Source organism: Mandrillus leucophaeus, unplaced genomic scaffold, assembly GCF_000951045.1.
Source record: "Mandrillus leucophaeus isolate KB7577 unplaced genomic scaffold, Mleu.le_1.0 Scaffold126, whole genome shotgun sequence".
Lineage (NCBI taxonomy): Eukaryota > Metazoa > Chordata > Mammalia > Primates > Cercopithecidae > Mandrillus > Mandrillus leucophaeus.
In genome coordinates, this window is record NW_012100987.1 from 3,720,687 (window position 1) to 3,736,956 (window position 16,270).

The 16,270-nt window shown below is 37.6% G+C and overlaps 1 protein-coding gene across 1 annotated transcript in view; it reads right to left on the bottom strand.

Annotated features, from left to right (window-relative positions):
* PIBF1 (progesterone immunomodulatory binding factor 1) overlaps positions 1 to 16,270 on the bottom strand; it is a 287,209-nt gene that overhangs the window by 197,335 nt on the left and 73,604 nt on the right. Inside the window, exon 10 of the mRNA XM_011972020.1 lies at positions 4,600 to 4,698. Within this exon, the coding sequence (XP_011827410.1) occupies positions 4,600 to 4,698 (99 nt within the window). The remainder of the gene's footprint in view (positions 1 to 4,599; positions 4,699 to 16,270) is intronic.

Consider the following 16,270-nt stretch of genomic DNA (forward strand, 5'->3'; position numbering starts at 1 on the left):
GTAATTTCTGAAGTTTCTCGGTAACTATGATTTGAAACTTGTATGTAAGAATTCTTAATAATCACTCTTTGTTTAAATTTAATTAAAAATACACAAAAAAGAAAAAAAACACATTGTAAGTTTCAATATGTATGAGGTACAAAGGAGGATACATATTTATGAGGTACAAAATCTCTATCTGTCCACCAACCACCCAACACCCAATTTCCTTCTCCAGAAGCAATAAATGTTAACAGATTTTTCCTGGTCCTGATATAAAGAGCCACTTACTTCCTTTTGTACAACTGCACTGTTGTATTCTGTAAATGTTTTCATGAATTACAATTCTTTTAACTACTGCCTAAATGTCAACTATGCTACAGTACATAAGGTGGTATATATAGCATTTTGAACCTAGCAAGTATACCTGCAGGATAACTTATTAGAAATAAAATTTATTGATCAAGAGCAATGTGTGGCTGGGTGTAGTGGCTCAAGCCTGTAATCCCAGCATTTTGGGAGGCTGAGGCAGGCAGATCACTTGAGGTCATGAATTTGAGACCAGACTGGGCAACATGGCAAAACTCCGTCTTTACTAAAAATACACAAATTAGCCGGGTGTGGTGGCACGCGCCTGTAATCCCAGCTACTCAGGGGGCTGAAGCACGAGAATCGCTTGAAACAGGGAGGCAGAGGCTGCAGTGAGCGGAGACTGTGCCACTGCACTCCAGACTGGGCAACAGAGTGAGACTCTGCCTCACATACATACATTCCATACACACACACACACACACACACACACCAGCTATGTGCATTTGTACTTTTGATAGGTATTACTGAATTACTCTCCATATTAGTTGTACCAATTTAAAATCCCACTAACAATGTTAAGATTGCCTGTTTTTCCATACCCACGCAAACACAATGTATTATCAACCTTTTGGTTTTTAGTGGAAAACAGGCTTTTTTTTTTTTTTTTTGAGACAGAGTTTCACTCTTGTTGCCCAGGCTGGAGTGCAATGGTGCAATCTCAGCTCACTGCAACCTCCGCCTCCCAAGTTCCGTTCAAGCAACTCTCCTGTCTCAGCCTCCCAAGTAGCTGGGATTACAGGTATGTGCCACCATGCCCGGCTAATATTTTGCATTTTTAGTAGAGACAGGGTTTTGCCATATTGACCAGGTTGGTTTTGAACTCCGGACCTCAGGTGATTCAACTGCCTCGGCCTCCCAAAGTGCTGGGATTACAGGCATGAGCCACCATGCCCAGCTGAAAATAGGGATAGTTTTAATATGAATTTAATGACATAACTGTGACAGATATTGCAAATATTTTTTCTAAGATTGCATTTGCATTTGTTTTTTGACTTTCCTTATGGCAGTAATGCCACACCAACATTTTCCATTTGTAGGGAATCAAGTTTATCAATTTATTACTTTTATAACTCCTAAGTTACAAAGGCCTTTTGTAATTAAAGATTATAAAAACATTCCCCTATGGCATCTTAGGTTTTTAATGGTTTTACATTTAAATCTCTGATCCATATGAAATTTATCTCGGTGTAAGTTATGAGGTATGGATCTCAATTTTCTTTTTCCCCTAGTTGGCTACCCTAGTGACCTGTCACAATTTATTGTTCTTATCTAGAAATGCACTTACTTAATTTTTCCATATAAGCTACAAAACTTATTTGTCTGGTTTTTAAAAAAATATCTTTGGGTTCTATTTGGCTTACATTAAATGTATAGTTTAACTTAAGGAAACTGACATTTTCATGAACAATAAAATTAGTTCTCTATGTACACTACCCCAAAATTTAACTTCAGATGAAGAAAAGGCATAATGTAAGAAATATAGTTATAAATATTTATGTGGAAGAGTACATGTACAAGAATAGCCATGATAATTGTGAAAAAGAATTTTTAGTGTTGCTCTGTCAAGTTTCACAAAGTCATTTGAAAATTTTGGCATGAATTACACTTAATTTATATATTAATTAAGAAAGAATTAAATTGATGATACATCTAGAATTCTACTTTTAAAAATATCATTTATCAACATTATGATCCTAAGCAGGGATACTTTTCCCTTCATTTATTGATATTATATCTTAAAAAACAGATAAGTAACTTTAGCTATTTTAAGCATTTTGTTAAAGCCTAAGCTTATTTTGAGTTTTACATTCCCAGATATTATTCTCATTCATTTACTCATTTATCCATAAGTCTCTGGTTCTGTAAAGTCCTTTACAGTCCTGAGCATTAGCTCTATTTGCTGCTCAAGGGTTATTTTTAGTAGTATCTACAAAGACTTTTTTTTCCTTGTCTTGATTTTAAAACTATCATAAATATTTAAGGTTGGCTGAAAATTAGGCTCTAAATAAGCAAGGCTTTACTATGACTTCAAAGAATTATGAATAAATAAGCTTCCTCTTATCTGGCAGTTTGAAAATGAGGTCTTCCAGTTTATCTAAAATTTTAGTGGAAAATTCATTAGAAAGATATCAACTTGTGAAGAACAAAATTCAATAAAGTTTCACAACAAAACTAAATTGGACAAATTATTCTATGATAATAGTAGTTATCATAGGAAGGCACTGTTCTAAGTGCTTTACAAACATTAAATAATTGAATCCTCTATTATTTAACAGATACTTTTAGGTATTAGAGGACTGCATGGCCTTCAGGTGAATATCAGCTGCAAATGTATGGACAAGTAGGATCAGACAGATTTAGGTTAAGAGTGTAGGACATAACACAGCTTACGATAAATATAAATTGGTCAATTTTATGGTCAGATTTACTATTCTCTCCAACTTTACAAAACCACACAGTAGCTATCAAGTGAAGAATATAAGTTCTGATTTACTAGGTAATATCTTATGCTTTCTTTTAAACCTTATTAGTTTGCCCATAAATCTTATTCTAGAGCCATCCCTAAAAATATACACTCCTAAAACTACACATTAAAAACTGACATCAACACAAAGTCAAATGAATCTTTAGGGGACATCACACAGTTTTGTAAGTGGAAGGGTTACACATAATGAAATATAAAACATGAAGGCTTTATAGGAACTCTAATGAAAGGAGCTGATTTATATAACATGATCTTTTATACTATGATCTTTACTTTTTTTTAGATTAACTAAAAAAAAATTTTTTGAGAAAAGAGTCTCACTCTGTTGCCCAGGCTGGAGTGCAGTGGCATGATCTCCGCTCACAGCAATCTCTGCCTCCTGGGTTCAAGTGATTCTCGTGCCTCGGCTTCCTGAGTAGCTGGGATCACAGGCATGCACCATCACGCACTGCTAATTTTTGCATTTTTCGTAGAGATGGGGTTTCACCATGTTGCCCAACCTGGTCTCAAACTCCGAGCCTCAAGTTATCCACCCGCCTCAGCCTTCCAAAAGTGCTGGGATTACAGGCATGAGTCACTGATGTTGAGAGTAAGACATACTTCCACATTATAGGAATGACTTCTTCAATGTAACATTTATTAAAATTCTTCCATAGGCCAAGTTTATAAAGTTGATGTGAATTCAGAAGTATCACAATTTGAGTCATTCTAAAATATTTTTACAACAGGTTAGTTACATTAAGACTCGCCTCAAATTTCAGTTTTATGTATTGCTTATATCTCAAATTAATCTGGTCTTCATTTAACAACTAAAAGACCCATTGAACTTAATTTCAAAAGTTTATTAGTATGTGAAGGGTATGCAGAAACTTTCACACCATTTTAGCAACTTTTCTGAAATGATTTCAAAATGAAAAGTTAAAAAAATAAGGTAGCCACTGTTTACGCTCTATATAGTCAAACAATTGAAAGTGTAGAATGTTTAATGAAGTAATGATATTTACCATAATGCCTATCAGTTATTTTACTCTTAACAAGGCTACTAAAAATAAATATCATTTTCTATTGGTAAATTAAAGATATATCATTCTCTCTGATACTCTCCTTCCAACACACATACTTTAGAACATACAGATTTTGAAAAAACAAACAAACAAACAAACAAACAAAAAAACTAGGAATTATACAATGGTACAATCACTTTGGTGTTACCACTGGCAGGTTTTTAAAAAGTAAAACATTTATCAACCCGATGATTAACAATGCCACTCCTAGGTATTTAGCCAAGATAAATAAAAACACACTTTCAAAAAATTATATGGCAGCTTTATGCATGATAGTAACAAACTGGAAACCACCAAAATGACCATGGACAAGTGAATAAAACATATTCATACTCAGCAATAATAAGGAATGAACTACTGATACAACAACAAAGTGGAATGAAAGAACCTGGACACAGAGCATTTTTAGTCTAAGAGGAGCAAAACTAATCTGTGGTGACAGAAATCAGAAAGTGGTGCCTCTTAAGTAGTAGTGATTAAGAAGGACTGAAGGGCCATAAGGACACTCCCTGGAGTAACGGAACTATTCTATACCTCATTGTCAACATATACAACAATTGCATATTGAAAAAATAAAGCATATAAGTTATACCTCAACTGAAATGAAAATTACTCTCTTTAAAATACATTTTCTAAATGAATATATAACAGAAACAATAATGGTTCGAGTTTTAACATTTCTATTTTCATGATGCTTACCTGTCTAAGAGCTGATCATGTTTTTCTAAAGCATCCTTTTCAGCCATCACTGCTCGTTCCTTTTCAGTCACAGCATTATCCCTTGCTTCTCGGAGATTTCTAAAATTTAAACATGCATTTCAGTTACTTCAAATGTGTGATTTATCCATGTTCTTTCTTAAAGATGGACTATCTGACAATCTTAAGGACCCATCTGAGAAGTTGGGGACCCAAAGTGTACACTATATAAACCTGCCTGGCTTGATTGTCTTGAAGTGCGGGATACACCAGTGTAGGTGCAAATATGGTCTATCTCGATATCACACCACCCTTCTCAGCATGGGTCAAAGGATAGGCTAAGCAGTTTGTATATAATTTATGTATTCCTTACCAGAAGCCAATGAGATAGGTGTAATTACTCATATATTATCCACTAGAAAACTGAGGTTTTGGAAGGTTAATAAATGTCCCACAAAATATTTTAAGTAAAAGATATATTGTGGATAATCAAAATAAAAGTGCGGTTTGGGATATGAGCAAAAGAATCGTTGAAATGAAGAACTTTGAAGTCTCAGTTATATAGGAAGGAAAAGGAAGGAAACACAGGTTGACAGATAGGATAAAGCAGAAGGGACAAAGAATTAGAGGTCCTGATAAGATATGACAGATTAAGTCAAAGTGTAATAGTTGTACAAGCAAGATGGAAGACTGGAGAATGGTGATTTGGAGGTAGAACAGAACTTTTCAGTGGCAGAATTTTGGTGGCTAACAAGATAGTGTATGAAAATCAGTATGGCTAAATTAAGTAGAGTTGAGATGAAGGTCAATATTTATGTAGGGCTCAAGGAAGTACGAGGCTAGGGTATTGGAAAAGTCATCTATTTAACAGTTGTGAGGACAGTAGGAAGGAACTGAAATTGATAGAAAAAATACATTTAGTGTCAGTTAAGGGAAGCTGGAAGATAACAATGACTAGTTGGGAAATTACACAGCTAGCCATGAGCTTCCCAAGATCAAAATGTTTGCCTTTTAATCAATATGAAACTTTGAATCAAGAAAAACACAAACCGTAAGTTTCTTTCAGATAGTAACCTATTTTTTTAAAAATCTCCTTCTCTAGCAGTTACAACATAAATAACAAGAATGTAATACAAATGATTTTGCTCACCTAATCCCTACAAAGCCCTTATGTTGTATTTTATAACCTACTTTATAGCTGAGTAAACTGAAGTTTAGAGAGCTCATGTACCTAGCCCTCAAGTCACACAGTCTAAGAGGACCATAATTTGAATCCAGTTATTTCTTACTCCAAAGCCAGGGCTTTTTACATCATGCCACACTATTCTCATGAAAAACGGGATTGGAAATTATTATTTTTTATTATTCATATAGAATGTGAGTAGGGAGTCGTGAAAGCCATAAAGTTTTAATAAACGTATCTACTGAATATTGGATAGAAATGCTCAGTACTTATACTTGCTGTACCAGTACTCAATCTAGTCTTTTGCATGGTGATGTTGTCACAGGATCCTTGGGGTGTCGCTTTGTCAGCTGGAAACCTTTGTGGCCAGTGGCGCCTTTGTCCGAGTTATGCTCAGGCCCACTGGGCTTTTTCCACCCACTCGGCCTCACAGACTGTACTCGGCTTATGCTCTACCAGCCGGGATCCCACACCTGCCGAGGGCAAGCCAAGTGCAGAGCAGCAAGGGGTGCGTGAGCAAGTGAGTGAGTGCGGGGTTCAACCACTGCGCACAGCCGGGCACACAGGCTGTAGTGGGGTAGGCAGCTCCAGGCGCTGGCTCCAGGCTCCCTGTGAGGCTGTGAACCGACAGGCATACTGAAAGTTGCTTCCACTGCTGGCACCGGGGAATGCAGTAGTGCCCGGAAGCCTGGAGATGCCAGGAACTGCAGAGCCCCAAACAGGTGTCAGAGCCCTTGCTCAGGGAGCTCCTAGGTCTGGGCTCCCCAAAGGGCTGCAGCTCTTCTCTCCTTCCCACTTCTCGTCTTGTTGCAATGTGGTAAGTGAGGGGCGTGTTTCAGCCCTGTTTGTGTTACGGCTCTTTCAGTCCCACCATTAAGCAGGTCCCAAGTTCTTGTCCTGTGTCCAGGAAGAATGAGGTACAGAGACAACTGGAGCATGAGTAAGGCAAAGAGGTGCTTTATTGAGCGGCAGTACAGCTCTCAGGAGATCCAGAGTGGGTAGCTCCTATCTGCAGGCAGGCCATCCCAATGTCTGCTCAGCTCCTGACTGAGAGGAGACCCACAGTTGGTAGCTCCTCTCTGAAGTCCAGACGTCTGCCAGAGCCCGAGGTTTTTGTGGGCTTCAGTGGGGAGGAAGTACATAGGTGACAATAGGTAGGCCGGGGGAAAAAAGTACCGTAAGTTCTCACTCTGTTCTGTGAAACTGGTGGCACAGCTCCCATGCTCCAGGCCACCCCTGGCTTGAGGTGGGGCTTCACCGGGGACACACTCCTTTCTGTCCAGGAACCTGCCTGCCTCCTGACACCATCAACCAGCTGTAACCCAGCGCCTGGGCTGGAGTGCCAAAGGGCACCTGCAGGCCTGCACCAAGCTGCCCTCATCCCCCACTTTGACTGGTCTCCCTCCCGTGCTTGTCAGTGTCCAAAGTCTGGAGGACGCCGAGGTGGCAGAGGGCTGGGGTGTCAGCACTGCCCCAAGAGTGGGCACACCTGCAACAGTTCCCAGGCTTGGCCTCAACTTTGCTCCGAAATCACAGTGGGCGCTGGGAGTAGGGAGAGGCCAGGCAGCGGGAACAGGCCTTTCTGAGCCTGCAGGGGAAGAGGGCTCCCTAGGCCGACGAGAGCGAAGGAATGCCTGGGTCCACAGCTGCGGCTGGGCCGCTGCAGCAGCGCCTGGGAGGGCTCCTGCCTCTCCAACTCGAAGGGGCCTGGGTTTCTGCCTGTTTCTGGCTCCTGCCGGCTCAGTGGAGCATGCAGCCCTGGCCGCGCCTGCCCCACTGCAGCTGGCATCTTTACAGCAGTTGCTCCAGATAGGCCACTGCTGCCATCAATATTAACAACAAATTTAAAAATTTAAAAATGTCAACCATTAGAGATTTGTCAGTAAAACAGTTTATAAGCCAGAAATAAAACAGTTTATTGTTGGAGTACAGGTAACTCTTATTGAAAAGAAAATAAACTACTTTTGTGGGTTATTATATAAGCAGAAGTACATTCTAAAGTAGCTGTCAAAAAATGACATATTGTTCTTTTCTGATGCCATCCTGATTGCAACAACCTTCAAAAATAATCTACTCTCAAACTGAAACATGAAAAATTAATGTTAAAGATAGAATAAAATTCTCAAACTATATTAAACATTTATATATTTTTCATTTCTAAATGATCTAAATATTTTAGTCAGTAAATCACCACAAACTAGTTTCAATGTTCATTTCTCAAATATAGCCTCATTATTCTATATGTTATTTTGGCAGCAGAATTACAAGTAGATCACATTTACAGGACTAATGAATCACGAATGCTCAATTGGTAGATGGAGATGCATCAGTCCCTGACATTTCCTTTCTTGCAACAATGGACATTAGAAATGAAAACAAGACACACGGAATGAAATAAAACCTAGAACAAGCTAACATCTTGTGAAAGGAGGTATGATTAGAGGGCTTGTGAAAGGAGGTATGATTAGAGGGTACTATGTTAAGGCATGTTGAAGTATGATTAGAGGGTACTATGTGAAGTGCTATGTTAAGGCATAAACAAAATTCTATGGCCACAAAGAGGAGTTGATTATTCTTTACTGGAGTAAGAGAGGTAGGTGAATAAAGTGAAACACTTTAAAAAAGTGACATGTAGGTTGGGCCTTGAAGGACAAATAGGTAAAGCAATTCAGAAAGAGAAAACAGAAATGAACTGGGGAATGGACCAGAAGAAGCTAAGGCTTCTACCAATAGGTCCTCTCACGGGTGTTTGTGGGTAACATTTCTGTGTAATCCCAATCTCCTTATCAAGTACCACACCTTCCATATCCAGTCCATAACCTGCATTCTTTAGCAAAAAGCAGCATAATTCCTTATAACAAATACTTCCTTTAATATTACCAATTCACAGGTTTCATATGAAGTCTGAGAGAGATAAACTGAATGTATTCTTCCACTGACAATAATAGCAATAGCATACTGTTTACCATGTGCCAGAAGCCGTTCTAAGCACTTTACATATCATAACTCATTTAACTGTCACAACGATCCCACAAAGCAGTTGTATCATTACCTCCATTTTACAAATGATAAGACTAAAACACAAAGAGGTTAAGTATTAGCTTAAAGTCACACAAAAAGTATGCTACGGAGCCAAAATGTGCACCCAAACAATTTGGCTCCAGAGTCTGTGGTGTGAATCATACTACGCTGCCTCTTAAAATTTCCTTTGCTTCACAGATGTTTTCTCCTTGAGAAATTCTGACACTATTAGATTTATATTACATGACCACCTCAAGGCACCAATAGATGTGAAATCAAAATAAGCCTTGAAAGAATTGTGAATATATTATACATTAGCTTTTATGGCCCACAGTATGTAACATGCTCTTTAAAAAATAAACTGTTTGATAAAAAGCTAGATGTATTCCTTCCACAGGTAAGACAGTAACTTTCATATAACTAATAAATAATCCATTTCTAAATGTTAAATGTATTAGAAAATATAACAGAAATACAATTATGGAACAAATTACAGGAATTCAAATGTTCTTCAAAAGAGAAACTTGAAAAATTGATAGAAGCTATCTGCAGCATGTACAAGCTAATGAAGCTCAAGTTTTAGAAGTCCAAACCAAGTGTATAATCAAATGTAATTATAACAAAGAAAATGTTTCAAAATACAAAAAATCTGAATATATCATCCTTAAAATACCTGTATAAAGTTAACATTAGATTCCAACACTGTGTTTTTCATCATTCTTTCATGTTGTTTCCTAGCAACTCTATGTATCTCCCATATTCACATACGTATTTCTCCCATCCACCCTATGTTGTTTTGGAGACATACTGAAAGACTGAAGAAAAGAAATCTTAATACTGTGTGAAATGCAAAGGGAAAGTGAGTATCCTACTTTTATAACTAGAGTGTTCAAATAATGTATTTTTCAACCTGGGGCACTTTTTAGAATAAAAGAGGGTGCTACTAAAAATTATGCCAGAACAGGCATAAATCAGTACTTTCTTAGACAAACCAAGAGATATGGTTAATTAAATCGTAACATTCAAATGAGAAACTTAAAAGAGTTCTTAATCATTTACTTAAAGGTTTTAATATTCTAATAAAATAGACATAGTTCATACACAATATAGTGCCATTTGTACAGCAGATAATTTAATATACAGAAGTTTATTCAACAGTAGCTCACAACTTAAACTTGAAAACCTCATTATAAAACATTCATAACAACAGGGTAGAATGTATTTTCCTACTACTAGATGATAAATTTCACAGTACCAATAGGCTAAATCTATATTTATATCTGAAAAGTGGTAAGAAAAATGTCACGAGAAAAACTTTAGGAATCTTTGAAATTCGAACAGTATCAAATCAAAGTTTGGCAATGCGAGGAGTACGTCTCAGCCTGAATAAACATCCCTAATGCCTCAGAACTTAAAATTTACCAAACATAAATAGTGAAAAAACAAAAACAAACAAACAAACAAAAAACCATGGCTGTCAGAAGAGCTCAGTAGGTGTAACTAAGCAATCTGAACTCTTCCTTCTGTCTTCATGTAAAAATATTTTTGGCTAATAGAAGTAAATATATTTTTCTAGTTAGAACAACAAAGGATTAAAATAGGCTGTTTTATGTGACAGGCTTATTTATAGGAAAAGTGTTTGAATTTACTGTCTCTATCTCCAGTGTCTTCCTGGACACAACATAAAACTGCTCATTTCCATATCTGATGCCTTTGATTTTAAGATGGCATAAAATAGAAGGGTTGCATGTACATTATGTTGTTTCTATTCAATGACTGGTAGTTTTACCTTTATCATAGATGACTGAAAAGTTAATAAGTAGGACATAAAAATGAAATAAGCAAAGTGGAAATCTTATTTAATAAAATTTCTTGGGAGAAGCTACACATTTTAAGAGTAGACACTTTTTGAGATCATTATTGACTGAAAATGCTACACTTTCCTATCCTTTTATTACAGTTGGTGCCTTGGTTTAAAAGTTTGTGTCCTCCAAAACTCAAGTTGAAATTTAACTGGCATTCTAACAGTATTAAGAGGTAGGACCTGATAATGGTGATTAGGCCATGAGAGTAGGACTGGTGCCATTATAAAAGGGTGGGTTTGGCTCCCCCAGCTCTATCTCCCACCTTCTTGCCTTACGCCATGTGATAATGTAGTGAGAAAGCTCTTGCCAGATGCCAGCACGTAGATATTGCACTTCCCAGCCTCCAGACCTGTGAGCCAATAAACTTCTGTTCACCATAAATTACCCAGTCTCAGGTATCCTGTTATAGCAGCATAACATGGACTGAAGACAGTTGGTGCTCAAGCAGATTTCTGTTTGTTTGTTTCTAGATATGAAAACTTAGGCACAAAGTAAACACTAAATCCAAATTATGGTTGAAAAATTATAAAGAAATTTAAGCACAAAAATGCAAAATATTTGCTTAAATCCATTAATGTGTTAAGGTTTACAAAGTAGCTGACAGGATAAAAGGTAACATATCAAAATGAAACAGAATGAATCTGGTAGATGGTTAACTGAGTGACTACTATATATCTGTCACTACACTCAGTCCTGATCAAATCCATTATAAACCTTTGAATAGGTTTTCATCTACAGCCACCTAATTTCTAAAAAGTAGTACCAATTCATTCTTTCATTCAATAAATATTATGTATACTGAGCATTTACTGCATACCAGGCACTGGTACTTGGGAGTCCAGGACTGAACGATACATGAAAACTCCTACTCTCATGGAGATCACATTGTAGTAGGAAAAAAACTGCAAAGTAAATGACTATGTAGTATTTTGATAGATTGTAAGCACTTTAAGGAAAAACAAAGCAAAGACAACATAGAACAAAGTCAGAAAAGACCACAAGAACAGGTGTATCATCAGGAGTAGATGGTTAAGTAGTGGAAACTGTGAATACAAAGGACCTGAGGTAGGAGCACGCCTACAGGTAAAAGAACAGGAGGCCAGCATGACTATGCAAGCAACCAGAAGAAAGTCCTAAATGAGGATAGGGTAACTGAATACTGATCAGGTAGTATCACAGGCCAATGTAATCATTTAAAGTTTTACTAAGTTTAATGATGGGGAGCCTTTTTATTTGAGTAGAGGAGTGATCCAACTTGACTTACCATTTAACAAGAACTGTGCTAAGAGACTGAAGAAGGCAAGGAAGAAAGCTGGGGACCGCTTAAGAGGCTACTGCAGTAATTTTTAGGCAAGAGATAATGGTGACTTGAACCAAGGTAATATGCATGAGATAGATATCATAAATCCAAAAGGATTTGCTAATAAACAGAATATGGAATGTGAAAAAAGATGACTTCAGGTTTTTGGTCTGGGCAAGTGGAAGAATAGAGCTGTCTTTAATTGAGCTGGGTGAGACTGAAGGTGGAGCAGAATTAGGAGGTAGAATGGAACAGAAATTTGCTTCTGAACATATTAGGATGCATATTATTAATAGATAACCAAGTGGAAATGCCATGGAGGCATCTGCAAAAGTTGTCAAGAAGATGAGGAGGAATCAACAAAGAGAATGAGTAGGTACAGCTAATGAGGAAGAGAAAAATTTATAGTGTGTGACACTATGGAAGCTAAAGAATGTGTTCCCAGGAGTAGGGAGTGATCAACTGTGTTACATACTGCTAGTAAGGTCAAGAACAGTAAGAACAGAATATGACTACTGGATTTGGGCAACATGAAGATCTTAGGGGCTTTGGTAAAAACATCTTTGTTGGAGTAGTATTGGGGAGCGGGGCAAAGGCTTGATAGTGGATATGAACAGACACTTCTCAAAAGAAGACATTTATGTGGCCAACAAACATGAAAAAAAGCTCATCATCACTGATCATCAGAGAAATGCAAATCAAAACCACAATGATACCATCTCACGCCAGTCAGAATGGTGATCATCAAAAAATCAAGAAACCACAGATGCTGGTGAGAAGCAGGAATGCTTCCACACTGTTGGTGGGAATGTAAATTAGTTCAGCCATTGTGGAAAACAGTGTAGCAATTCCTCAAGGATCTACAACAAGAAATACCACTTGACCCAGCAATCCCATTACTAGGAGTATACTAAAAGGAATATAAGTCACTCTACTATAAAAAGACACATGGACACGTATATTTATTGCAGCACTATTTACAATAGCAAAGGCATGGAACCAGTCCAAATGCCCATCAATGATAGACTGGATAACGAAAATGTGGTACATATACACCATGGAATACTATGCAGCCATAAAAAGGAATGAGATCATGTCCTTTGCAGAGACATGGATATGAAGCTAGAAACCATCATCCTCAGCAAACTAATACAGGAACAGAAAACCAAACACTACATATTCTCACTCATAAATGGGAGTTGAACAATGAGAACACACAGCCACAGGGAGGGGAACACCACACACTGGGGCCAATTGGGGGTTAGGCGGCAAGGGGAGGGAAAGCATTAGGACAAATAGCTAACGCATGTGGGGCTTAAAACCTAGATGACCCACTGATAGGTGTGGCAAACTACCATGGCACCTGTATACCTATGCAACAAGCCTACACATTCTGCACTTGTGTCACAGAACTTAAAGTAAAATAAACTTAAAAAAGAAAAGAAAAATAAAGGCCTCTTTGCCAACTTCAAAAATTATAAATGCTTGTCTGAGAATGGTGGCTCACCCTGTAATCCTAGCACTTTGGGAGGCTGAGGTTGGGGGGAGGATCACCTGAGCTCAGGAGTTCAAGACTTAGCCTGGGCAAAACAGTAAGACTTCGTGTGTGTGTGTGTGTGTGTGTATGTATATGTGTGTGTGTGTATGTGTATACATAAAATGATAAATGCTTTTATAAAGCTCTAATGATCCATACTCAGCCCTCAAGCATGGAATATGGTTTACAAATTCTCTTAAAAGACAGAGTTTCTTCACTGTTCTCAGCAAACTAACACAGGAACAGAAAACCAAAACACTGCATGTTCTCACTCATAAGTGGGAGCCAAACAATGAGAACACATGGAAACAGGGAGGGAAACATCACACACTGGGGCCTGTCAGGGGGTGAAGGGCTAGGGGAGGGAGAGCATTAGGAGAAATACCTAATGTAGATGACGGGTTAATGGGTGCAGCAAACCACCATGGCATGTGTATACCTATGTAACAAACCTGCATGTTCTGCACATGTATTCTGGAACCTTAAGTATAATAATAAAAAAGACAGAATTTCTATTTTAAGTAAATTATGTTCAAAAATTATAGTTCTGATAGAAAATCTTTGATCAGTTTACATAGCCCTAACCAGTTAAATGGGAGTGTGCACTGCATTGCAGTCAAATGTATCTAGTTTTTACCAACAAAACATTTGTAATAATCACAGAAAAGTCACAGTTGATGTCTCAATTTCCTTACTTGTAAAATAGGGATATTAATACCTAAACTTCATAAAATGTGTTTGATTCTTTTCTACAATGTATGTGAAGTGTTGAGTACAATGCTTGATGCATAAGTACTCAATAAATAATAGCTATGGTTAGTATGCTACCTAAATATGAAAATGTAAATTAAAATGTAATGTTCATTTAAAGGTTGATAATTACAGCAATGTTTCCTCAAATTTTTTATTGTATAAAATGAAAGTGATACTATTTTTAATGGCATCCTAGTGAAAACACAGAAGACTGTTGGAGGCCCTTCAGCAGCTTAGGGTTCCTTCTACTACTGTGAGGGCTAAGGGGAGTGAAATCTGGGGCACAGCAGAGAAACATCTCTAGTAAAAAGCTGTGTGATCTCAGATAAGCACTTTTGAGCTTGGTCAGGGCTGCCAAATCTGTAAAAGATCAGAAATTAGGCCAGGCGCGGTAGCTCATGACTGTAATCCCAGCACTTTGGGAGGCTGTGGGAGGCTGAGGTGGGTGAACTCCCGAGGTCAGGAGTTCCAGACCAGCCTGACCAACATGGCAAAATCCTGTCTCTACTAAAAGTACAAAAATTAGCTGGGCGTAGTGGCACATGTCTGTAATCCCAGTTACTTGGGAGGCTGAGGCAGGAGAATCACTTGATCCCGGGAGGCAGAGGTTGCAATGAGCCGAGATCGTGCCATTGCACTCCAGCCTGGACGACAAGAGTGAAACTCTGTCTCAAAAAGTCTGCAATCTGGAGCTAATGGCCATGCCTTATCACCAATCACTCCGAGACTACTGAGGTAGAAAAGCTGGAGTCATTCCTGGGGTTCACTTCTTGTCAATCACCAGATCTTGCCAATTATCCTACCTATTCTTTACATTCAACCATCTTTCTCTTTCTATTTCTCATTTTCATCACCTAAACTGTGCAATAGCCTCCTACGTGATCTCCCTGCTTCTAGGCTTTCTTCAACTATAATCCACCCCGCATTGCAACCGTAGTCATAAAAAATGAGTAAGTCATGTTTCCGTCCTACTATAAAACCTCTGGACATTCTCCACTGACACCAGAACCTTTAAAATCTGGCCCAATCTTACTTTACCAGCCTCTCCCACCACACAACGAACTACACCACAAAGGTAAATCTAAATTCCTATGCAACCTGAACTTACCTTGCTTCATATCTGGAACCCTACAGAGCTTGAAAATTTTAAGTATTATTAACCAAGCAGTGAACACATGTTGTAAACATCTACAGGAGTAAAGAATATAGTTAACAATAAAAGATAACTACTAATAAAAATTAATTTAAAATATTTGAGAAGATGCTGAGAGAGTTGTCTGCAGAGCCATACACTTCAAGAATTATCTAACTGAAAAGACAAAGTAATTATTTAAATTTTTCCCTAGAAGAACTTAAAACATTATAGAGCTATCTGCTAAGATATGAACAAAAGAGGTTTGTTTATGTGCTTAAGCACTAATGAGGACATACACCTTTAAAATGATGAATGGAACCTCTGAACAATAGTTAAATTCACCATTGTAATATGTTACATATACTCAAAGAACCTTTGTAAATAGATTCAAGATTCAAAGTTGTTTAATATCACTCTAAGATTCTACACAAATTTCAAGTTTATATCATTAAAGTTTCTTCTTGAGTACTTTTGGAAGATAAATTGTGGTCAAGATGGTTTTTATTGATATGGCAGGAAAATAAAATCACTAAAGCAATACTAATTGTTGCACTTAAAAACATCTTTTCAATCTCTTTTTCTCTACTGCCTACCCCTTTTCAAACAATTGTAAAGCTATTTCAGTTTCCAGAGTCCGTACTGCACTGAGAGCATAATGAATGCCTCTAATCTTATCTTTTTTATAGCACCACTCACAATAGCTCTTTCTGTGTTTACAGTAACAAGACCACCTTAAATAAAAGTAGTTTTACTTTATGGAAAAACTTTATCAGCTGAATTTATCTCCCTTTACCTTATTATCTCATAACCTAATTAGGAAACATAAGCTAGCCATCTTATGCAGAAATTTAGACAGAAAAGAATGGCATGTAGACCCTCT